The sequence below is a fragment of the Hypomesus nipponensis genome, chromosome 2 (assembly GCF_054491055.1).
Source record: "Hypomesus nipponensis isolate SF chromosome 2, ASM5449105v1, whole genome shotgun sequence".
Taxonomy (NCBI): domain Eukaryota; kingdom Metazoa; phylum Chordata; class Actinopteri; order Osmeriformes; family Osmeridae; genus Hypomesus; species Hypomesus nipponensis.
In genome coordinates, this window is record NC_140362.1 from 5,062,310 (window position 1) to 5,087,151 (window position 24,842).

At 48.5% G+C, this 24,842-nt stretch overlaps 1 protein-coding gene across 1 annotated transcript in view; it reads right to left on the bottom strand.

Annotated features, from left to right (window-relative positions):
• creb5b (cAMP responsive element binding protein 5b) overlaps window positions 1–24,842 on the bottom strand; it is a 42,363-nt gene that overhangs the window by 14,729 nt on the left and 2,792 nt on the right. The window contains exons 4-6 of the mRNA XM_084703153.1: window positions 21,725–21,876; window positions 7,533–7,659; window positions 5,067–5,177 (exon numbers count right to left, since the gene is read on the bottom strand). Of these exons, the coding sequence (XP_084559279.1) occupies window positions 5,067–5,177; window positions 7,533–7,659; window positions 21,725–21,876 (390 nt within the window). The remainder of the gene's footprint in view (window positions 1–5,066; window positions 5,178–7,532; window positions 7,660–21,724; window positions 21,877–24,842) is intronic.

The window sequence follows — 24,842 nt, forward strand, 5'->3', positions numbered from 1 at the left end:
ACCGTGCCCAAATGGCCTTCACACACACGCCTCCCACCAGCCCAGCTAAAACAACACGCAGTCACCCAAAGACAAACAGCCGGGACCCTCTGCTCCAAGCCCGCCCGCCCGCCGGCCCGCCACCCTCACTGCCCTCTCCTGTCCATATCCCCACCCGCTCTCTCTCACACACACAGAGGTCCCACCCATCTTTGAGACAAATAAACTTGTAAAACGTGGGACGGTTTCAATTCAATCGACTCACATCCGTCTCACCATGTTCCGACACATCGAAAGTCGTGGTCCGTCCCTACACCACCTCCTGTTCTTTACAAAGACGTCCTCTTTGGTCACATCCGGCACAATGCTCACACCCTTCAGACAAGGACCTCTGAAAATCCCCACACTGTGGATGAAACAGAATGCTGCGAAGATAGGCCTCACAGCTACCGTGCACCAAAAGCTCTGAGTCAAGAATTTAGGTGAAGCACCCGGCGATAGAGGAGGTGGAGATGAGTCACAGGGAGTCAAAGTGGTGCTGTCAGACAGACAGACAGACAGACAGACAGAGCTTCTGTCTAAGCCCCCGCCTTTGGCACCACTGTTGAGGTGCCCGGGAAGAGCTCCCCCACGCCCAAACCCACCACAGATAAGCTAGCAGACACACCCCGAGAGCTCGTTCACCCCTCACTATACTCTACTATCCTCTAGACCCTACTTCCTGGACTGTACCATACTATAAAATCCACACACCTTCCAGCCTTGGGGGGATAATGTGAACCACCTGGAAGAGCTGCTTTTGGCAAGACACAGACACATGGACCCTCCCCTTTGCAAAAGGATCCTTATTTCTGCATCCTCTTGTCCCCAGTTTAACCCTCTCCTGCTCTCACTGACACACACGTGCATCCTCGACGCGCACACACACACGGGCACACGCCCGACACGCATGCGTTCACGGGCGCTTTGACCCCGCGCGTCGGCTCTCCGCGGAGCAGTGTTGCAGCCCGCGGATTCAGCTGTGCTCTTAGTTCACCGTCTCCCCGCTATGACATCATCCTCTGACAATGCCACCATTCATGCAGATGTTGCTTCTAAAACCTGGAGCTCGGGCCATATTGTGAGCTGCTCCTCCTAGCAATGCCATGTTGAGCCAGAGGTGCTCATCTAGTTGAGGGGAAGAAGATAAATGTAACACGTAGCAGGGGTTAACTGTTTTAATGGAGTGCTTCCTTACTGTATAAATGACTTCACACTAAGCAGTGGTAGTTGACATCTGCTCTGGTTGCTTTTTAACTGTTAGCGTCGGTTTAGGAGTTGGCATGTCTCACTAACATGATTAAGATAACATGACATCGATATTTTCAAAGCAGAGTTTCAGGAAAACATATTTATTTTAATGCTGGATCCATTCCATCCGAATTTTGAAATGGAAAAGGATAACATCGTAACACTAAAACTCATGCTGAGAAAAAAAAAAGAAAAAAAGACAGAACTCAAGCTGCATTCTTTGATTTTGACGGCGGGTCTCTGCGTATTATGAAATGTTTCTTTAAGAGGCGCTCCGGTTCCCCCCCACCCCAACTCCAGTAAAAAGGAGTACATTTAGAGCATGCCAAGAATTATGTCACCATCCCATGCTGCGCCAGCTCCACAGCCAGCAGAGCAGCGGTCTAGGAACATATAGCATTGTTTACCTCATGAAAAACTCAGCACCTAGCCTGATGCTTAGTGACACATTTATTGTCCTTAGTAACAATGTAAACAAAAGATAATTACGGAGATAATAAATAGCACATTTTCGTACAACGGCTCACCAAACTGGTCCCTTTCTGACTGCAGTCGAAGCCAGGGAAACAGCAAGATAAGAGCATTACAAAATCTGGAGATTTGTCTCTGTGGCAGCCAACACCGCTTTGAAATGTAACCTGCTCACGTTTCCGACTTATGTTTCATAGTTGGAACAACAAGACACATTTTTTGATAAAAAAGAGTTTCGTTTGGGCTTTCCTTCCTGCATCAAGGAGAAGTGAAAGTCTTTTGTTGTGCAAATAAAACAATTAGAAAGTGTATGTGTTTGTATTTATATTTGTGTGAGTGCGTGCATGTCTGTGTGTGTGTACGTACGTGTGTGGGTGTATGTCTCTATCTGTGTGTTGGTGTGTATGCTTGGCTGAGTGAATGTGTGTTTGCGTGTGTGTGTGTGTGTGTGTGTACAAGCATGTGGCACCATGCTAGGACGATGACGCAGGCTTGGAGCTGGCTGGGGTCTGAGGAGCGCTGGCTCGCAGTGATGATGTCATGCTGTGTGGGACTTGGCCTCCTCGCCGCTGCGTTTCCTCTGCGGTGCAAGAGTCAACTATCCCGTCATCCCGAAGGCACAACACACAGCGCTCTGTTCCCAAGACACGGCGCAGCGCGACCACACCCCTCGCCATGTCGCGCGAGGCACCCTGACCCGAACACGTGAAAACCACCTCAACCAGAACTTCTCAAAAGACTCCGACAGCAAACACCAGAAAGACACGTGCCGTTCGAGCCAGTTATGACGCCATCGCTGGGCTACGCAAACCCACAACGGCACTAAACGAGTGGAGGGGATAAAAGAGAGAGAGAGAGAGGTAGAGGAGATAAGGGGGCCGGGAGAGCACAAACACAGGGCCCGGTGAGAGATGCTGTGATATGAGTCCCCAAGGGGCCCCCAGCGGCCCCCAGCTCATTAACTATTTACACCAGAGACAGGCCTCCCGGCAGCTCAGGCCCACCGCAAAATCAATTAGCCTTCATTAGCCCCGGGGCCGAGTCCTTCTGCATACTCCCTCTGTGCAGGAGAGGGTTAAGTCTGCTGAGCGAGGGGGGCCTCCAGTTACCACAGCATTAACACACACACACACACAGACACATGCACACACACACACACACACACACAGGCACAGGAAATCAGGGCCTGAAGAAACACACACACAGGCTCTCTCTCTCTCTCTCTTGCTGCCTGCCACTCTCTCTCTCTCACTCTGTCACTCGGTGTGCGGTATTGCTCTCGTTATCAATATCGTTTGGAAGTGAAAACGCTCTCAGCCCTCACTGTCTCAACTCCTTCTCTCTATCTCTATCCATTCCCCCCATGTCTGTCAAAGTCCCAACCCCCCCCCCCCCCTCCCCTGTAATGTCAACGTTGAAAAAAGAGGGCCCGTTCGGATCCGTGCCTCGCTGGGTGTGGGGTTACGGTGGGGAGATTTCCCATTGGCGGAAAGTCAACATGGTCTGGCTAATGCGATTAGAGCCGGATCGAGCGCGTCGCAGGGGACACATGGGCCTGATCAGGGTCCGGTCACCCGATAGCGCGGCCGTATTTATCGACCCGACCCGGGCGCGGATATTACAGACATTAGAGACCCCCGTCCGCGCTTATGAAAACCACGCTGGAGATCGCTGCCTGATAACACAATTAGGCTCTCACTTTCTGTTCCACAATCTGGGAATTCCATCGGAGCGTTCAGGTTATCGAGGAGCACGATCTTAATTGATTTGCATTCGCGCGGCGCATTACGAACGCTGCACTGAGCAGCCATGTCTGGTCACTGGCTTTACTGCCCTTCACAGACTGCATATGTTTACTGGAGCCCTAACAGTGCATTTACAATTCAATTATCCTGATAGGAGGAGAGAAAAAAAGAGCAAGATGTGTCTGGATGACAGCCAGCCGAGAGATAAGCCCTGTACACTAATATTGTGTTACTGAGGCGTGTTGCCATAGGAACCGCAGAAGAGATCCAAAAGACCACAAAGACGATCAATCTTGAGAGAGTGAGAGGAAGAGGGGGAGACTTAAGAGCCCCGAGAATGCAGCCGCTCTCCTCTATCAGCGCAATCACTCTTGTAATGACCTCTGCTATCTCCCTCCCTCCCCCTCTCCTCTCGCTCTCTTCCCCCCTTCCCCTCTGTCTCTCCCTCTCTCTCTCTGTTCTCTGCAACGGCCCAAGCAAGCGGCGGGCACCGCAGCAAACATTTTAGGAGCAGAACCGTATTTTGGTCTTTGTCATTCTCGAACACAAAGTTGTGACAGTTGAAATCTGCACAGCCGTGTCGGCTCAAAGAGCATGCATGACAAAGACAGATCATATTTCATGTAAACAAGTATCCCACCTGACTATCATATCATCAGGATGTTATCTCTTAGCCTATCTGTTAGTAGCAGGATTACAACCAATCAAGCTGTGGGGATGTCTCTCAACACCCCGTTTCTCCCTCTCCCTCTCCCTCTCCCCCTCTCTCTCTCTCTCTCTCCCTCTCTCTCTCCCTCTCTCTCTCCCTCTCTCTCTCCCTCTCTCTCCCTCTCTCTCTCCCTCTCTCTCTCCCTCTCTCTCTCTCTCTCTCTCTCTCTCTCTCTCTCTCTCTCTCTCTCTCTCTCTCCCTCTCTCCCTCTCTCCCTCTCTCCCTCTCTCCCTCTCCCTCTCTCCCTCTCTCTCTCTCTCTCTCTCTCTCCCTCTCTCCCTCTCTCTCTCTCTCTCTCTCTGGCTTGTCTGTCATCACTCTCTCCTCTTTTCCTTTCTCTTCTCTCAGCCCTCTCTCCTTCTCCCTGCCAGCTATAACTACCGACCAACTTTGTGAAGGATGAGGTCATTTGATCCCCCCCCCCCCCCCCTCTGTGTTAAACTAGTGCTAACAAGTTGCAGGACCTACAGACCATGTTCTGTACATTAAGATACACATCAGGCAGTCGGTGGGCAGCCCAGGCACATAAAGGGCTCTTTCTTCCAGCCAGAGACTGCAGCATTGCTCTGGCAGGTCGAGGCCCAGCTTTGATTCCACACCAAATGATGAAATCCTCACAGACTTAAAGAGCACAGGCCAGTGGAAAAGAAAGCTGGAACATATTTAGTGTGTGTGTGTGTGTGTGTGTGTGTGGAAGGGGAGGTGTGTGTGTGTGTGTGTGGAAGGGGAGGTGTGTGTGCGTGCATGTGTGCACAACTGTAAAGGTTGGCAGGCCTGTCAGCTTGTGTGTGTGTGTGTGTGTGTGTGTGTGTGTGTGTGTGTGTGTGTGTGTGTGTGTGTGTGTGTGTGTGTGTGTGTGTGTGAGGACTCACCAGTTTGGCCTCTGAGTGCATGGAGGGCACGTGCGTGGACGAGCAGGATGTGCTGTGGGCTGGACCCTGCATGCTCATCATACTGGAGCCCATGGACATCTGCCTCTCCATCTGAGGAGCACAGCAACACACCGTCACACACCACCGCTGCAGCACACACGCGCACACACGCGCACACACACACAAGTACGCGCGCGCACACTCGAAAATGCACGCACGTGCATGCACACACATGCTCAAAAACAGCCACACTCAGGAATGCACACACACTCAGGAATGCACACCACACACCCACCCAAACACAGGCACGTATGCACACACACACACACACACACACACACACAGACCCCCACATACACATGCTGACAAGAACACAGCCTTAAATGGGGTTGAAGACCATGCATACATCATTTTATTACCATTCCAATCTGTTATTAACCAAGAGAATGATCTGTCCGACAAGATGCAACTCAATTCAAGTAGGATACTGATTTGACCCTGGGACCTGCCCATTGCACAGCTCTGCACAGCATCCTAAGAGCTAGCTTGCCCCAAAAACAGGAAGCTGAGGGGTTGAGCACAGGAAGCTATGTTAACCAAGGGTGTGAGTTTCTTATAATAAATGTGGACACATATAACCTTCTTCTTTAAGCCAAGCGGGTGAGAATGTGACTGGGAGTGGGAACGTGAGAAACCACAATGATCTTGATCAGTGTGTGGTTGGTTCTGCATTCTGAGGAACTGGCCAGACTTGGAGTTGGGCCACACTGGATATGTCAGGGTAAAGGTGTTAACTGAGTTGTGTGTGTGTGTATGTGTGTGTGTGTGTGGGGAGGGGGGGTGCAGGTTGAGTCAGGTGCTGGGGTCTTCCAGCTTTCTCTAGTATATGTGTGTGTGTGTGTGTGTGTGTGCGTGTGTGAAATGTGAAATGTGTTTTTTTTTTGTAGTGCATGGATTTGGTGTGTGTGTGTGCGTGTGAGTATGAGTTGGCCTCCTAGCTCTCTCCAGGCCCCAGTCTGTTGGTCTCCATGGGGACCAGGCCCCCCCCCCCTCCTCCCTCCACAAGGCCCCTGTCTACTGAGAGCCAGGCCAGGAAGGCTACACACCGCCTTAATTGCACTAAGTGTGTTTTGTGTCAAAATATCACCCAAACCTGCACCCCTTTCCTGACCCGTCAATCTTCTCCCAAATCGCTTAGCTCTTAATTTAATAAACATGGGACTTTTTTTCCTTAGCATAAACATGGCTTGTCTTGTGTTACAATGAGAACATATGTTGTATCATTAGAATTCTGATAGGGGGAACTTTCTCATGCTTGTTATCATTCCCTGCCTCCCACCACAATTCCTTCTAAATCATATTGGCTTTGTGACAATAAAGTCTTCACTGAGGAGTCTTAAATTAAGTAGAGACAATAAAGATGAGACAAAGATGATACATGCACCGGAGAACAAGGTGTGTTTGTGTGTCTGTGTGTAAATGGGTAGGTGTGCTTGCATGCACATTTACAGCTTCAAACTGAAATGTTGTAAAGCAAATTCCATGGTTTGCTTCTCAGTACATTATATACGTGTAAAATGCGTTCCTGAACGCATGTGCAAAGCGCGAAAACGTTGTTACACTGAAATGTGGAGTTAGACCTTTGAACAGTTTCCCGCCCGTTTTCAGCTCAGGTTTTGTAAAGGCGGGGCAAAAACCCAACCCATCTACGTCACAGCCACCTATCTATGTCAGATCAAAGACGGTTGCATTTTGTTACTCCGTTACTCTGGTTGCACGCTGCTACAATGCTAAGACAACTAATTACCACATAAAACACTCAAAGAATGCAGGTCTGTTCTGATATCTGCAATTGATTTAGCTAGTGTTGCTGTTGTTGCTAAATTCAATAAATTCGGGGGGCGGGGCTTCAGCTCCTTCAGGCGACACGCCCCCCCAGTCTCAAGCAGAGAAGACTCCTGATTTTCTCACGATTTCAAAGCCTAATTTAACATACTTGTTTGTGTTTTTTTTTCATTCGAATTTGGATGGGTAGTAAACAACGCATTCTTCTGTGGTGTGATGAACTTGAAACTCATTTTCAATTCCCCTTACAGCATCTTTAAGCGCGGGTGCATGTGTGTGATTGGATGTTGTGTTTTTGTGTGCAAGCATATGTGTGTTTGTATGAGCTTGTCTGGGTGTGTATGTGTGCATGTCTGAGAGTATGCATGTTTGTGTGTGCGTGTGTGTCTGTGTGTCTGTGTGTGTGTGTGTGTGTGTGTGTGTGTGTGTGTGTGTGTGTGTGTGTGAGAGTGAAAGCCTATGTGTCTGTGTGTGTGTGCATGCCTGTGTACGTATGTGTATATGCATGCCTGTGTACGTGTGTGTCTATGTGTGCCTGTGTGGGTGTGAGTGAGTGTATGCGTATCTGTGTGTGTGTGTGTGTGTGTTTGCGCGTGCCTGAGTGTGTCTTTGTGTACTCACGGGCATCAGTACAGCTGAGGAGCCTGGCATGGTGGGGTCTGGCAGGGTGCCAGGCATAGACGCTGGCAGTGGCTGCCTCTGTCTGTTCCGTAGGTGCAGTAGTGAGGACAGCGAGCCAGGGACAGGCCTAGACACACAGACACACAGAGTACTCTGGTTGGTTTCATGTCACAGACACATTTGCAAGAGGCAGCTATTCTGACACTGCAATGACTCAGAATGAAAATCTGACAATAAATCTAGGGGAATCTGTGTGTCTGTCTGTGTCTTGATAATCTCAAGAATTGTCCGCTGTAAGAAGTTAACATTTGCCAGTTGTATCACAGCTCACTGACATTTCTATTTCTCACATTGCCATGAAATGAGAGCAACGTGGGGGGCAAAGAGTCAAGGATCGGTTCCTGTCATGTGAGGAAGCCAGCATGAGAGGCTTAAAGTGTGGGTTAGCTCTCTATCCATCATCCCATGGCACGAGCTATCTAGCTATAGTCTGGCTTTCAGCAGCTAACATTAGCTAGCTAGCTACGACTTGTACAACATGGTTGTACAACCAGTTAACTAAAGTATTGTCTAATTGACAAGCTTATGCAGCTAATTTATTATTAGTAATATATAATTTGATTGGAAATGGAAAATGTACAAGAGAAAGCACATTATGTCTGACTAGAAGAACTAGCAACTAGTCATAGTCTGAAATGTATACCACAGGCACTGCACTAGTATGCAGTCATAACTAGAGCCCGACCAATTTTATCAGCCGATATTAGGCATGTTCCAATCTATCGGCTTTTGTAATGGGCGATAAATTAATATTAAAGTTATTTTTTTTATATAATATTATTATTGTGTTTTTGTTTGTTCAACGTACTTTAAGTTACATATCTTAAGTTAGTATTTTTATACATTTTATTTATCAGAACTTTAATATATTTTGATGTTCCTCTGTTCTGTTGTGACAATAAAACAAACAAGTTTATTTTTAAACTGCGTCATCTTTTTATTTTAGTGAGGAAATAATAACAGGAGTTAGATGGCTGAGCGGTTAGGGAATCGAGCTTAATCAGAAGGTTGCAGGTTCAATTCCCGACCGTGTCAAATTACGTTGTGTCCTTGGTCAAGGCACTTCACCCTACTTGCCTAGGGGAATGTCCCTGTACTTACTGTAAGTTGCTCTGGATAAGAACATCTGCTAAAAATGACTAAATGTAAACTACAAATTACACATTTTAAGGAAATCAGTTTGTTTTGTTACGCGTTTCTGGATTTTTAAAATATGTTTTTATATCGGACGATATATCGGAATATCATATTTTTAAATCACCAAATATTTGTAACAATTTTGGCCTTAAAAATCCTTTATCGGTGGGGCTCTAGTCATAACACACATGCTCTGTACGGTATATTTAACACACATACACACACACACTTTACTGTTTCTGATAATTGACATTCTTTAGCAGCATGAACCCTATTCATACCATGAGTTCTCAGTAAGAAACACACACACCCACACACACACACTTTATCAAGCAGGTCTTTGTAACAGTGCAGAGTTCTTCAGCTCAACAGCTCAACCATGGGTGTCCATTGTGCAGTGCCATCCCTCACTATACATCACTTGAGTTCATGGTCCATCTCTCCATCTCCACTCTGTCCTTAGAAAGTCATAGCAGGACTAACAAAACTTGACCAAAATCTAACTAAAGGTTGAGCAGGACACATCGGGCAAACAGCTGTTTTCATAAACAATGAGATTCAGTCTGCTTCATGTCAATCGTATTTCCGGAGCTCAAGCCACAATTGTGAAGTGAGATGTTTTTAGAAAGCGCTCTGGTGAAGAAAACCTTGGGAAAGTCTCGCCTTTGCCACTAAGCCAGTGTGCGGATTGACAGGCCAATCCACACTGGTACCCACATCAATAAATGATGGGCTGGGATTAGGACTGGGCTCTGCGGTCGTTGTAGGAGCAGATCCAGTCCTGTTTCAGTAGACCTGGCTCAGGTCTACAGCTCTGCTTTCACCCCGACCACTCCATCAGGCCTGACTGACATCATTTATACAACTGCCACCCAATTCCCCTTATGTAGGAACACAGAGTCCCAGCTGCCTGTGCTTAAACTGTACACACACAGACACACGTAAATACACACATAATGATATGCACATACACACAGAGACACACACACACATTGGCCTGTCAGGCCCCAGTGAGCCACAGCGAGTTCTGTCCTACGACTTCCTGATCATGATCACCAGATCCGTTCTGCTGCTCATCGCTCAGAACGGACCCATGGATCCGTGTACCCACTAATACCAACCAGCAGCGTCTGGAACAGAAGGGCCTCAGAGGGGTCACTGTAATCAAAGGGTCACATCACAGCTGTGATTTAGCCGAGAGGAGAGGAACGGGAGACAGCTGGGGGGGGGTGGGGTGGGGTGAGGGTGTAGCTGAACATACCCCCCCCCCCCCACCTGAACAAACACCTGTATTTTCCCAGAGCTAAATGTGTGCATTTACGCCCCCAGACTCTGTTTTTTTCCTTCTTTTTTTTTCTCGACGACTGCACACAGAGTCGCGATGGAGACAAACACCCCGGGCCATTACCTTCACTGACTCGGTGTCATTTCTGTCCGGCGTTCCAATTTATCACAATCATGCTCATTCAACGGCACGTGTGACATGGGCAGTGAGCGCAGCTGAAGGCAAACATTTCCACATGGAGGGGAAAGCTGTGTAAGTACAACCAGGTTAACATCATGCAACGCATTCAGCGTGGCTGTACAGCACACAGGTCTAACAGGCCCTCTCTGACTCTGCTCTGCTCTGAATAGCAGGATGCCAGGGCAGGGTGAAAAAAAGGGGTACACTAATCAATACAGGCAACACAGTGTAACAAAGCAAGCCTCTTTTCCTAACGCTAAGCCAAGTCAGCGCAAATGAAACCGGTGATATTTTGGACATTTACATTTGACCTTATCCAAGTGACACACACCATGGCCAAGGGCTCCAAGTCCTACGAACAGGCTGTGGCTGTGTGCTCCTTCCCAGGGAGCCTGGGTTATCAGGGCCCAGGTCCTCCTGAAAGACACCCACCCAGGATTGGTGTGCTGTCAGAGGCTATAATCTACTCCAGCTCTGCTCTGACTGGAGCCAAGGGGGCTGTGTGGTCACTGGCCTGGCCAGGGCTGTTGGGGTGGGGACCCAGGGCATTGGTCCCAGGCCCAGCTCTGGATCCACTGAGAAGAAAGGCTCTTTTGAAGAGATGCAGGTTCCCCTGCTGTCTGCCTGCCATGCTCTGCTCTGGGTTGCCTGCCTGCAAGTGCGAAAAATTCTCAGGAGTTTTTTTCTTTACTGCCTTTTTCTTTTCAGCTTTCTTTTCGTACATCATAGAGCCAGAATCTCATGGCACTACCTTGCAGCCCAAAACATTTCCATTTCATATGGACATTCACGATCAGGTGCGCCCTACCTCTAATTAGCCAACCAAACTTCCCTGGTTCACTTTGAGTGTGGCTCTTGGGAAGGCACACTTAGGCTAATAGGCAGTCAGAGCAAAATAGACAATAATACAATTCTAAGCAAATAAATATGGCTATAACCCCAAAAAACTAGATTAAACTATATTATTCAAAACAAAATAGGATTATATACTATAATCTGCCTGCCTGCCTGCCTGCCTGCCTGCTCACCTGCAAGACCAGGGCACACACGGCTCAGTGTCTGCCACAGGGGAATACCACTCTGCACTACTCCAGACCTCACTGGAAACACCAGCTGACCTGCACGGCCAACAGGAGAGAAACCATCTCCATCTCCCTGACAGGCCTTCTCCTGCAGTTTGACTCCAGCTCCCAGCATGCTGGCGTGATAGATGGAGACATGTTCATGTTCAATGGAGGCAGGCAGTCAGGAAAAGCAGGCAGGCTGTAAGGCAGGCTGGCACTAACCAGCGAGCCTGTGTGTCTGTGACTGTGGGCATTGTGCATGGCTGTGACAGGGTCCAGTGTGTGTGAGCATGTGGTGAAGTGTGGGTGCTGGGCACGTGAACACATACTGTATGCATTAGCAGTATTGAGCAGTTGCGTGTGTCTGTTCGTGGAGGGGGCCGGGTCTGTGTGTATGTATGTGTCTAAAAGGGTCTTCAGCTCACCCTGTGCTAACCTAACTGGAAAAGGTACCTGTTTTTTTCCTACCGCCTGTTTGTTGACATGTCTGACAGGCAGTCTGGGTGCGTCTATGAGTCAAGTCACAGAATTTCTGTGAGCCTATATTTGTGTAGGTGTATGTGTGTGAGTGATTGTGCGTGCGTGCGGGTGTCTGTCTGCGCGTGTATGTGTGTGCGTACTTGTGTGTGTGTGTGTGTGTGCGTGTGCACGCATGCGTGTGTGTGTGTGAATAATGACAGGCTGCGGCCCCACTGAGGGGATTGATAATAGCTGGTTCTGCCAGCCTCGAGGGAGAGCAGGTAGACGATCCGCAGTCCTGACCCGGCACTCTCACATTACTGAGTGGCTCACAGACCCACTCCCTTCCCTCCCTCCCTCCTCTTCTCTCAGTCTCCTCCACCCCCCCAAGCCACCACCCTCCTCTACTCCCCTCTGCCTCCCTCCAATCCCACTGCCCTCCACTCTTCTCTGCTCCATTCTCCTCTCCTCCCTGACCCCAGTGTCCTCCACTCTCCCCCCCATCTACCCCTCTCCTCCCTTTCCACCAAACCTCCAATTGCCTCCATACTCCTTCCATACACCCCCCTCCCATTTTTTCCCCTCTTTCCCTGCCCTCCCCTCCTCTCCTCCCCCCACTCTCCACTTCTATGTACCCCTCCCTCATTCCCCTCCACTCCATTAGAACATCCCTGCAAGCCTCCTTCCCTCCTTCTATGCCTTTCTCTCTCTCTCTCTCTCTCTCTCTCTCTCTCTCTCTCTCTCATCTGCCACCCTCATCCTCTGTTTCTCCCTGGTCACCACCTTCACACGGCTCTACCCTCCCATCCTGATCTAAAACACAGCCCATCCTTGTACGGCACAGCCTCCATCGCTGTGCTGCGGGCGCAAAGCGTAGCCTACAGCCTAACCCCCTACTTACTCTAAGCTACAAATCCCCTGGTCTGCACATACACTTAGCTTTACAGTCCCAGGCTCCGAGTCCCAGCTCCAAGTCAAGCACTTGGGACTTGAACACAAGGGCCCTGGCAGCTGTCCAACTGGAGATGGGGGGGGGGGGGAAGAGAAATGAAAGAGAGGGAGAGAGATAGAGAGAGAGAAAAAAGAGAGACGAGAGAGAGAAAGCAAAGGAAAGACAAGGGCGAGAGTGAGAGAGAGAGCAAAGGAGAGAGGGAGGTGCAGCCAACCCACTGACTCATATCCTTCCCTTCTGACTCTGCTCCAGCAGTGATGTAATGCTCTTGGCTTCTCCATCTCCCCCCACCCCCTGCCTGCCTGCCCCTAGCGCCCTCCCTTCTCCCCTTCTCTCTCTCTCTCTCTCTCTCTCTCTCTCTCTCTCTCTCTCTCTCTCTCTCTCTCTCTCTCTCTCTCTCTCTCTCTCTCTCTCTCTCTCTCTCTCTCTCTCTCTCTCTCTCTCTCTCTCTCTCTCTCTCTCTCTCTCTCTCTCTCTCAGTACCTTCTCCAACAGCGCTGCATTCTCCCTTCTCTTATTCTTTCCTCCTCTCTTCTTGTCCATCCTCTCCTCTCTTTTTTCCCCTCTCCTCTTTTCCCCCCCATCTCCTCTGCTCTCATCCTTTCCTCCTCCCTGCTCCCCTTCTCCTCTCCTCTCCTTTACCTCCACTCGGCCGTCCACCCCTGTCTTCTGCTCCGCTCCCTTCACTTCTCCTCAAATCGGCTCTCGCTCCGTTCTCTCTTTACTCTGCTGTCCACTATTCTGATTTCCTCTGCTCTGCTCTCCTATTTTCTCTTCTGCGCTGCTCTGCTCCACTCTGCTCTGTTCTGGGTGAAGTCACTGCAAGCTCTGGGTAGACACAGCAGCGAAGAAACGTTCAAATGTAACCAAAACAGCCCGGGGCCAAGTTCCAGACGCTCGGGAGACGGTGGTGCAGTCGCCATGGGAACGGAGGTAAACACGGCAAGAAACAAGGGCCTCAAACAGCTTGCAGCTGCCGGGCTGACTGAGTAAACACTAGGCAGGACCTGGCCCTGATTTACTGCCTTTAATCACTGGTGGGAGGAGAGAGCCATGGGGTTTGGACTGAGGAAATAATACGAATCTGATCAAATAAATCAGGCCTAATGGGCTACGACACAGGCTGACTTTTATTAGTGGGAAGAGGGAGCTAGCACCAGGGATGCTGGGAGGCTGCTTGGGATTGCGGGATGGATCCGGGATGGGGTGTTCACCGCATGCTGGGGGATGAGGAGCTGACTTGATGCCAGAAGATAGATGATGGATTTCCCGGAGAGCCCATGAGGCCCAGTGTAAACTCCGTCTTTGTGCATGGTGTAAAATGCCAGAAGTGAAGTACAACATCAGGTGGTGCAGAGAGTGTCACAGGTGTACAGGGTGATGTCATCTCACAGTAGTCTGGAGAAAGCTGGCTGTGATCCACCACACCTGACTGATGCCACACCTCTCCTTCTTTTTCCAGGTGTTGTTCTCTTGTTTTATGAGAAGATTATGAGTTATGAGTGTTAAGATTATGCCTCAATGACCTCGAGTGCCTTTCTTGTGTCTTATTCTTTCTCTTGTGACTCACCTCCAAACGTCTTTGAATTGAGATTATTCTCTTCCTTTCCTCCATCCTGTTGATCCCCTCTTCCTCTCTTCCCCTCTCTCCTGATCCCTCATTTCCTCTCCATCCTCCTCTGTGATCCCTCTCTTCCTCTCCTCCATCCTCCTCCTCCCTCACTTCCTGTCCTCCAACCTGCTCAGGTGTCCCTCTCTTCCTCCTCCTCCCTCACTTCCTGTCCTCCATCCTCCTCCTCCCTCGCTTCCTGTCATCCAACCTGCTCAGGTAATCCCCCCTCTCTCTCTCTCTCTCTCGACCTCGTCCGAGTCTTGAGAGGCCTGTGTTCCCCAGGGCCGTGTGTTGTGTTCCGGTGCTGTGTGAGTGCTGGAGCGGGAGGTTGTGTGTGTGGTGGCCCCGGGGCAAGGATGACACAGCCCCGCTGGAATGAGAGGGAACAGAGCCGGGCGTTCCTCTCCGAACGCACTATTAAACCCACTGCAGTACACAATGAGCTCATCTTAATTCAGGTCAGATGTACATCCTGCACTTTTTTGTGTGTGTGTGTGTCTCCATCCCTTCTCTCTAATTCACTCTTTCCCTCTGTCCCCCCCCCCAAACACACACTCCACTCTGGACACTCTCCCTCTCTCCCTCTCTCCCTCTCTCTCTCTCTCTCTCTCTCTCTCTCTCTCTCTCTCTCTCTCTCTCTCTCTCTCTCTGTCATCATTAGCCTCGTTCTCTCACCTACGTTATCTGGGGTCACCACCACTGCTGGCATGTGGCTCCAGGGCTGCCCGTGGAGTTAGAGGAGCAGGGCAAGGCCACTCGTCGCTGCCACTCTGCCCTCCTGATGCACCCCCTCCTCTTATCTCCCCTCTGTAAACGCTTTCTAATCATAAACAATAATAAAGGAAGTCGGGTTGAAGCGGCCAGGGTCATTAGGTCAGTCCTCGGCCGTGGAAACATGAAAAGCCCAATGCTCTGTGGAGCGAGGCTACTTCCCCCCTCCGACACAGTCTAACAATGGCGGGCAGAAACACAATGGACACCATCTCTTCATCTACAGAGAGTTTGGAAAACTGCAAACAGTAGCGTTTTCTCAAAGTTTTTTTTACACTTAATAAAGTTAGAGTGCACCCCAAAACCAACAGAAATATGATCTCCTCTTGTTTTAGTGAAACTTTATACTGTAACTGAAACCAGTGTTCAGGAAATAAATAGCTATGTTAACTTTGGAAATATTTTCGAAAAAAACGATGAAACTATGAAAGAACTTCAAAAAAAATAGTTGGCGTGGTATTAATAACCACTACTGAACACCTCAATGAGGAGCAGAAATGAACACTCTGACTGCAAATACATTCAGCCTTTGGATCATGGGTTTTTTCCCTTCTATCAGATTTGGACACATCATCAAACGCCAATGCTGTGTTCTGTGGTAAAAAGTGATGAGATCTTTTTACAGATCAAATCAACACGTCGAGCCAAAGTCACACTTCCAGTCAGACCGACCAGTGACACATTCTCTATTTGGTGCTCTATGCATTCTTTATCACAGTTTCACTTCTCTTCTGGACCATGACAAAGACCACAAGCCACGGAAGATCCTTAAAGGTGTGCAAACAAGCATGTTTCTGAAACTCAACACACCACACACTCCCTTCAGTCTACTTTTGTTCCTCCAAAAATTCAAGACTGCCTGAATGATTTCAGTGTAGCACAGAGTCAAACCTTCAACGCAGCCTTTTCTGATCACCTCAGTAAGACACAGCACTGACGACATTATGACGACTGATTGCATTATATGACGCCTCATACAATGCCACTATCTTTATGGATGAGCCTCAACGGGCTGATAGCAGACCTGGCGTCTCCTTCTCCCCGGGGAAGGCAGAAGGGCCAGCCAAATGGCCCACCTTTCTCAACCTCTCCCTACTCCCGAGAACTCTGGATTAAACAAAGGATTCATCCAAAACAGACATTTAATGGATTTACAAACATCTCTCAAAGACAATGCTATTTGTGGACACCAGAAGGATTATTGGAGTTTGTGTGTGACCATTTATGCTTTCCCTTTAATGCTGTGTGGATGTAATTTGATGTTTTAATGTAACTTCCTTTAATGTTATGATAAGCCAGTCAACCTTGATATCAAAATGATTTTAATCTACAAACCAAACCATTTATAAATGTTGTGTAGATATATTATAAAGTATATGTGTAATGGGTGTGAATCGGTGAAACTCACTCCTCATGTAACAGGCCACCCGTGTCAATGAATGGCTAGCTTTTCTTTGGCGTAGTTGGTTGTGGTCGCGCTTTGCAAGTCAGAGGTTGTGCGTTCGGTTTCCATTCGGTTTCCATTTTAAGGAACCCATCCAAAAGTAACAGCCTCTTCACAGCTATCTGCGAGACAGTTTGCACGACGCCCAGGCCAAGAACCTGACCAGTGAACTTCGTTTCCTGCCACAAGATTAAACTTCAACACACCGGCGAACGTAAATAAGACTAGCCACGTTTCTAACTTGTGACATTGGCATGAAGTAATTGATATTGTGTGTATTTTGATTAGACTTACAACTAACTACCATTAGTTTACCACCAGACATTCCTGTTATTAGACAAAGGCTTTAATTGATTCTTTCTCCTCCCCCTTCCCGCTCTTTCCATCGGACCCATGGTATGTTTTGTTTCATGTGTTAGTCCATCAAACTCTTACTAAAGCCAATAACATATTTTGATTACTGTTCAATATATTTCAATAAATAAATGTATTCCAATAAATTATTATGTTTAATTGTAACTTGCGTATTCTGATCCCTATGTTATTTGATCTGCTCTACACTTAGAACAAATTCATTACTTAAGATTAGACTGATTATTACGAAGGCTATTATTAAACAAGGTTTGATAAGGTTGCCTCAGCGCCCCTTTAGTAAACAAATTCTGAGGTGGTAAGGCAAAACTAGATACTTTATTATAAATTAAGTATTTCTAATCTTAAACGTGCAAACCCAGCAACATCAGCAACCAAAGGTCTGTCACCAAAGTGGTAAAGAGTTGAGGAATTTGCAAGTGCATGAGGAACAGCAGGTTAAGACTAATTGACTCGTGGCTTCCAGCCAGTGCACTGCAATGTTTAGTATTTCTGGGAAAGGTTTCGCAATCAATTTTCATTCCAACGAGAAACCTGAGTAAGATAAGACTTTTATTGTGATTATCCATCATTTCAAGATAATCACTTGATCTCACTGTTTCTAGTTTCATATCTTGCTTTCGAGAACAATGATTGAATAGTGCAACACCCGTCAATACATTTACCAAGCTCGAGGCACAAAAAGCAGCCTTGTTAAAACAAGACTAGTAACAGGAAGGCATCAAATATAACCCAAGTAGTGCGTTGAGGAGAGCAAGAACAATACAGTATCAGCTTGCTTCCTCACGAGTATGGAAAAACACCACAGCAGATTTCAAATCTATTATAAATAAGCAATTGATGAGCCTAACACCGCGTCTGAAATCAGAGCTGGCCAGGAGCCCAGTGGTGTTCAGGTTCACTGTGTTCTGGACGATGATGGCTGTGTTTCCTCCCTGCACTGATCCACCAGACTGGATGCTAGAGTTGATGCGGAGGCTGCGACCTCCCATCTCCAGTGTACCCCCTTCCCTCTTTCCCTCCCTCCAACCAGCCTTCGCCCCCTCTACCTACCCCTGCCCCTCGCCCCCCCCCCCCCTTTTATGAGTCAAAAGGTTGAGGTCTCCACACTATGTTGTATCTCACTCGGTTGACTAGCTATGTCTAACACATTTAGCCCTGACACAGCTCAGAACCAGATGTTTATGATTCAAAAGGCAGAGAGCATTCAAATCCGTTGGACACCCCTTTCCTTTGTATGATAATGATAGCCATGACATTACAGTAAGATCTGCTGGCATTTTCTAAGGCCTGGTTTTAACACTGGTTTGTGTCAATGCCTCTCCCTAAGGGCACTGCTCGGGGACTCAGGGAGCAGAGAGAGAGAAGGAGAAAAATACTGAGAGAGATAGTCTCTGTGAAAGAAGGAAAAAGAGAGAATTCAAGACAGAGAGAAAGAGAGGTAAGAAGACAGAGAGTAGAGACACTTGGTGATATATAGAGAGAAAGAGTGATAGAATGTGTGTGAGAGAGAGAGAGCAAGCCAGAGAGAGAGTCCTCAGGTTTCACAGCTGTGAGCCCCGGCTCAACCCTAAAGTAAATGGACTTGGGGAAAGCCAATCTTAATTGATTCCAAGCCTCAAAGCTCTTTAGTAAACATTGTGGAGCAATGAAAATGACTTGTTATCCTAATTCAGTGGACGCTCTCTGCCTCGCGTTTGGCAAAGCCAAAAACCCGGGAAACAGATGGTTGCCTGAATTATACTCCTCCTTCGTTCAGGGGGATCTCAGCTATGATGGAGGGGCGCGGAAAAAGAGTAGCATGTCCGAAACTTCTCAAAGCTCTACGGTTCGCAATAAACAACAACAACATGGTTCCTTTACTAATGTGAAGCAATGTTCTGAGCAACAGAATATGCTTTCGTAAACTGCTCTGCCGAACGACAGTAAAAGGAATTTAAAAGGTTCCATAGATCGACTATATAGCTTAAGTCTGCCAAGATAGAGAGTTAGGTAGATAGATAGGTACGTAAGTTGATAAAGACACACAGACAGAGAGACAGAGAGACAGAAAGACAGAAGGACAGATGGACAGATGGACAGATGGACAGATGGACAGAGGGACAGAGGGACAGAGGGACAGAGAGACAGAGAGACAGAGAGACAGAGAGACAGAGAGACAGAGAGACAGATAGACAGAGAGACAGATAGACAGATAGACAGATGGACAGAGGGACAGAGGGACAGAGGGACAGATAGACAGATAGACAGATAGACAGATAGACAGAGAGACTCATCCCCTTTGGGAAATTGAGGAGAAGAGTGTGCTCTGGGGAAATGTGACCTCTTGTACTGTTGCTGATCCTACAAGTTGCCAGTCATTCACTCACTCAGTGCAACTGAGCGTGATCGGCGTCACGTTGACCTTCAGTACCACGTTGTTTGCGATGAAACGTTGCCCTTTGTCCCTGTCTGTGTTGCGGTGTGGAGCTTTGGGGGCAGGAAGTTCCTGTGGAGAGAGCCCACGCACGGAGCCACTTGTTGGGTCCTAATGGCTTCCTGTGGAAGCGCTGTTTCTCACCAGTGGAGTTTCCTCTGCCCTGCTTGCTCCTGCTGATGCCGACATTTCCATGCGGCTCCCCACTCGTGTGAACCAGCCCGTCCAGAGAGCGCTCCGATACTCACGGCTCATTCCATCGTCCTGCCGGTAAACAAGACACGTCACCCCGCACGGTCCGATCTGACCGGCGCTGTGGTCGTCCCGTGGTCTAAAGCAGGTTAGCCCTGCACTGCAGAGCTCAACGTCTTGTGTCGCACTTACTTTCATCCCTTTTACCAAAGGGAGTATATTAAAAAAAATATAATATAATATCCAAATATGTATACATTGATGTATAAATATGTATAATAGTTCATTAGAAAGTAATTGGTTTGTTGTCAGTTGAACACAGCTTGGTTTGGTGTAAATACCACTGAAACAGCTGAACTATGTTACCATTTAAGATAACAGAGTGGCAAACCATACAAACAAACACCAAGTCAGGCCCCGGGCCCAGACTACCACAATACCCTGGCATGTGCCGACACCGGTACCAGAATCAGATTCTGGCAGGGTTATATGAACCCAATTAATAGGGCCTCATGTCATACTGCAGTTATGTTTAGCTGTGACCACGTCATAATACAGCTGATTATACAACCGACAACCGGGGGTGGGGGGGGGTGATCGTAGCCCTGGTGCATGGCGGTTGACTGTGAGGTGAGGCGGTGGAGAGACCCAGCGGGGTGTGGAGTCTGAGGCGACAGGTAAACCCAGGTGAGGCAGGCCCTGCGATGTCTCTCTTACCGGCAGTGATTGCTACTTCTCCAGGGGGATGAAATTCCATCTGCGTCGAGGACAAAGAGCCTGTCGCCCTGTCAGTCAGGCTTAGCCATGGCTGGGCCTCCCATCTAATATTCACCAGCTCCTCCTGCTGTAAACTCATTCAGCACCAGCTCCTCCACACCAGGCTGCCTCAAAGCTATGCTACGCTAACACTAACACTTCGCACACCTGGGTCAAGGTGGGCCAGACCGACTGACACACTGCTTGGGCTGAAATCTAAACGCTGCACTCTGTCATCTGGAGGTGACAACGCACTCAGAATGAGAGTCACTCATAATAACATATTCATTGGTCTTTATCCAAAGAGACATACAGTACAAGGGGTTATTTGAACAAACACTAAAGTGTTTGTGCAACCAAAGGCGTTACCCCCGAAAAGCTGATATCCCCACAGGGGTCCGAGAGCTTGTGACATCATAGTGGGACACACCCACACCCGGAGGACCTCTAGCGAGGGGCGGAGAAATAGCAACCAACCAACGCACACAAACCAACAGAAATCGCCCCAAAAACAGTCGATCCGTTTTATAGTGTAGTGACAAAAGGGTATATTTTTCTGTCACTGTCACAGGAATTCATTTGAGATTCACACCTCGTCAAGATGAACCAAACCCTTTCAGCCAGTTTTACGAAGACAGACCGGCCTTGTTGCAGAAAGCTGTTCAGCGTCCGTACAGTACGAGCGAAAGAGGTGGAAAGGTCTTGCGTTAGTACCCGTGTTTAGAGGGACTATTTTGGAGCGTGAAATGCAAAACCTCTGTAAAAGCAGTCAAGACAGAGGCCTCAGTTCAGCCATGACCTCATGTCGTCTCCTGGGACACTTATGACACGCTGTGCCTGTTAGGACAATACTGGGCCAACAGCAAAACATGAATCGCCTGTCACCGACACACACGCACGCACGCAGCTCCATATGTAACACAACACTGACAAGAGCTCAGAGACAACAGAGGGACAGTACCAGAGGCAGAGGGACAGTTAGGGCCCCCCTAACTGTGGTCCTCAACACACCACACTACGCTAGGAGACAGATTCCCCCTCTGTGACTTACTGTGAGAGCTGTATGGGATGTGGTGGTGTTCTATTTACTGTCCAAGTTGAAAGGAACTCACATCACCTCCAACCGTTATATTCGGTTAAGTCTTGCTAATGCTGTGGCACAAACACATGCGCACACTCACTCACACACATATACTGTACTCAGAAACACACACAGGTGCACACACACGCATACAAATGCACACAGACACACACACACACACTCACAAGCATGCACAAACACACAACTGAACGCAAACAGCAAACTTCGAGCAGTATACTCTGAGGAGATTTGAGAATGTTATGAATTCTGAAAGCTGGCCAGCCAGCGAGAGTCATTGACAGATTGAACAGCATATTGTTGAGAGACGGTCCTGTCAGTTTTACTGTGTGTGTCGGTGAGGTTTGGGGTCGGTGGCGGTGTGGGGGAGGGGGGGGGGGTCCCAGCACTCACCCGATCTGTCTGTTGGTGGAGGGGGCCTGGGTGATGACGGAGCTGCACTGGGGCGAGGGCAGGGCCTGCTGGATCACAATGCTGCTGTCGTGGTTAGCCATCCGGGAGTGAGACTGCTGGTGTTGGCCTGGCTGACCATGCAGGGAGATGTTCTGGACGGAGGACAGAGAGAGACAGGGCGACCTGGTGACCATCACATGCTTAACTGTCAATCATTGGAATGATACTGAATTTTCTCAAGTGAATGTATGTCGAGGGTTAGGGCATCAATAATGCTGTTAAGGTGTTCATGCCTTTGAGTCACTTGAATGCGTTTGATTGTTACTCCCTCAATAAAGCTGTGCGCTGTAAAATGCACTCCGACAGTCATTTGACTGTTGAGCAGCCTGTTCAGTACACACTGTTCAGTTACCTAGCAGGAACTGCGCAAACTGTGGTTTCATGACTGTCTTTTCACATGGGGAAGTGTGCATTTGTGTGCATGTGTGTGTATATCTGTGTGCGTGTGTGCATCTGTGTGTGTTTGTGTGTGTGTGTGCGGGCATCTGTGTATGTGTGTGTGTGTGTGTGATACAGGGCTAATGAGCGTCTGGTTTTCATACTATTATTTGTCCAGCAGCTATGCTTGTTTATATAGTCCTTGAGGCATGAGTGTGGAGACTTGAATTTAAAATAACTTGTTATACAAATATATATCCCCCACTTCACTAATTTGGCTAGGCAGACACACACACACACACAGGCAAGTAAAAATGATTTGCATCATAAGTTACTTATAGAACAGAAGAGGCGTTTCTTAACAGACTAACAGTAAAATACACACATTCATATGCGCCGTAACTCTAACTGTACTGTTTATCCTTTGCTCACCTTTTCCCCTGTCTCTTAACACAGGTCTTTTAGGCACTATGTATCAATAGCCAACACCACTTCAAATATGCTGTGCAGCCTCGTTACCGTAGGTGCTTTACAGCAAGTCCCAGCACTAATGTTATAGTGTGACTGTCTCCTGTCTTGCTTACAGGACGCAGGACAGCACTGCTATTTAAACTTCCACACCCCGGTTGTTCTCTGCTGATCTCTCTCGCCTGCGCTGGGCTCTCCCATTCCTGCTGCAACTCGCCTCCTGCTGACTTAGCGCTGCTCCCCAACCATAAACCAGCGCGCTGGGGGAGACGAGACGCGGCTGACCCCAGCTCAGACAGCATGCTCACGCAAAAACCTCCGCCGACGTCAGCTGGGCTACATGTTGCCTGCAGAGCACTCATTCCAGACATGAGATAAGCAGTCTGCGCCGCGGCTAGGCTAGGCTACGCTCGAAGGGATGCAGTCAGTGATCGCCTGTCAATCACAGCACCCCACTCTGAGGTCACAATGAGCAGCTGCCAGGCCACAGGGGGGTGGGGGTGTCTAGTCTGGCCCGGTCTGACCTGCAGGGAGTGGTTATGGCAAGCTAATCTGTGGGCGCTGGAGGAAACGTGATCCTCTCTATCTGCTCCCTGACAGGTGACTGTCTCTCTGTTTGAAGTACAGGTGGAGAACATGATCCCCTGCTCTCTGCTCACCTGTTGGAACTCCCAGACTTCTGACTGGCTGGCTGCCTGCTTGCCTATCTGCAAGTCTATACCTCACTGAATGCATGGATTTTTCAAGGCATTTCGGAGTTATTGTGACAGTGATTGTTACAGACAGACAGGAAATGCGGGCCATTGAAACCCAGGTCTCTGCAGTAAGGCCTATGCAGTCAGCCTACGTGCTCTATGTGCTCTTTAAGTGCTCTACCCAGTGAGCCACCAGGGCACCCCACTTGAATATCTTTCTGTCTACCTACCTGCCTGCCAATCTACCTGCCAGGCTTTCTGCCTGTCTACCTGCCTGCCAATCTACCTGCCAGGCTTTCTGCCTGTCTACCTGCCTGCCAGTCTACCTGCCTGCCAGTCTACCTGCCAGCCTGCCTGCCTGCCTGCCTGCCTGCCTGCCTGCCTGCCTGCCTGCCTGTCTGTCTGCCTGCCTGTCTACCTGCCTGCCTGTCTTCCTGCCAGCCTGTCTGCCTGTCTACCTGCCTGCCTGTCTACCTGCCAGCCTGTCTGCCTGTCTACCTGCCTGTCTACCTGCCTGCCTGCCAGTCTACTGTCTATCTGCCTGCCTGTCTACAGTCGTGGCCATAAGTTTTGGCAATGACAAATGTTGTGTTTTGCAAAGTTTGCTGGTTCAGTATTTGAGGAAAATGTTTTCACATGTTTCTATAGAATACTGGAATACAATGTTTAGTATATGCAAATAGTCCCCTCTTTTACAGAAGTCAATCTGCTCTTAAAATAGAATCATTACATTTACATTTAGTCATTTAGCAGACGCTCTTCACCGTACTTACAGTAAGTACAGGGACATTCCCCCCGAGGCAAGTAGGGTGAAGTGCCTTGCCCAAGGACACAACGTCATTTGGCACGAAGGGGAATCGATCCGGCAACCTTCTGATTACTAGCCCGACTCCCTCACCGCTCACCGCTCAGCCATTTGACTCAGAATCAGAATGATAGTGTGATTTCACCTGGCTATAACTAGTTTACACTTTCCCCTGTGCTGATGATATGACTTACTGAAATTATTTTAGCCATTTAATGCCAAGGCCCAGTAAGCTTAGCGAACAAACATTTTGATTCTACAGCTTAGCGAACACAAAATGTATATCGCTCCCAATACTTTTGACCACGGCTGTGCCTGCCTGCCTGCCTGCATGTTTACCTGCCTGGCTCTGAGCTGCCTGAATCTATACTGTTGCAACATGTATTACTGCATAGCGGTTTTATTTAGGCAAATTAAGTGTGTGTGTGTGTGTGTGTTGGGGCTGGTGATGATGACTAAGAGGAACTACCCATAGTGCACCTGTCTGACCTGCCTGCAGCAAAAATTGCAAAACAGCAATAGGTTAACCTGGGGTTTCCCATGCCTGCCTCTATCTACTCTGCTGTCCTGTACTGTACTCTACTCTACTGACCACATTCTACTGAACACAGCACTTCTACAGAACACTGCTCTACTCTATTCTACATAACTCTGCTCACTGTACAGCACTCTACTGTGATCTGACCCAGTGTACAGCACTCTACTGTGATCT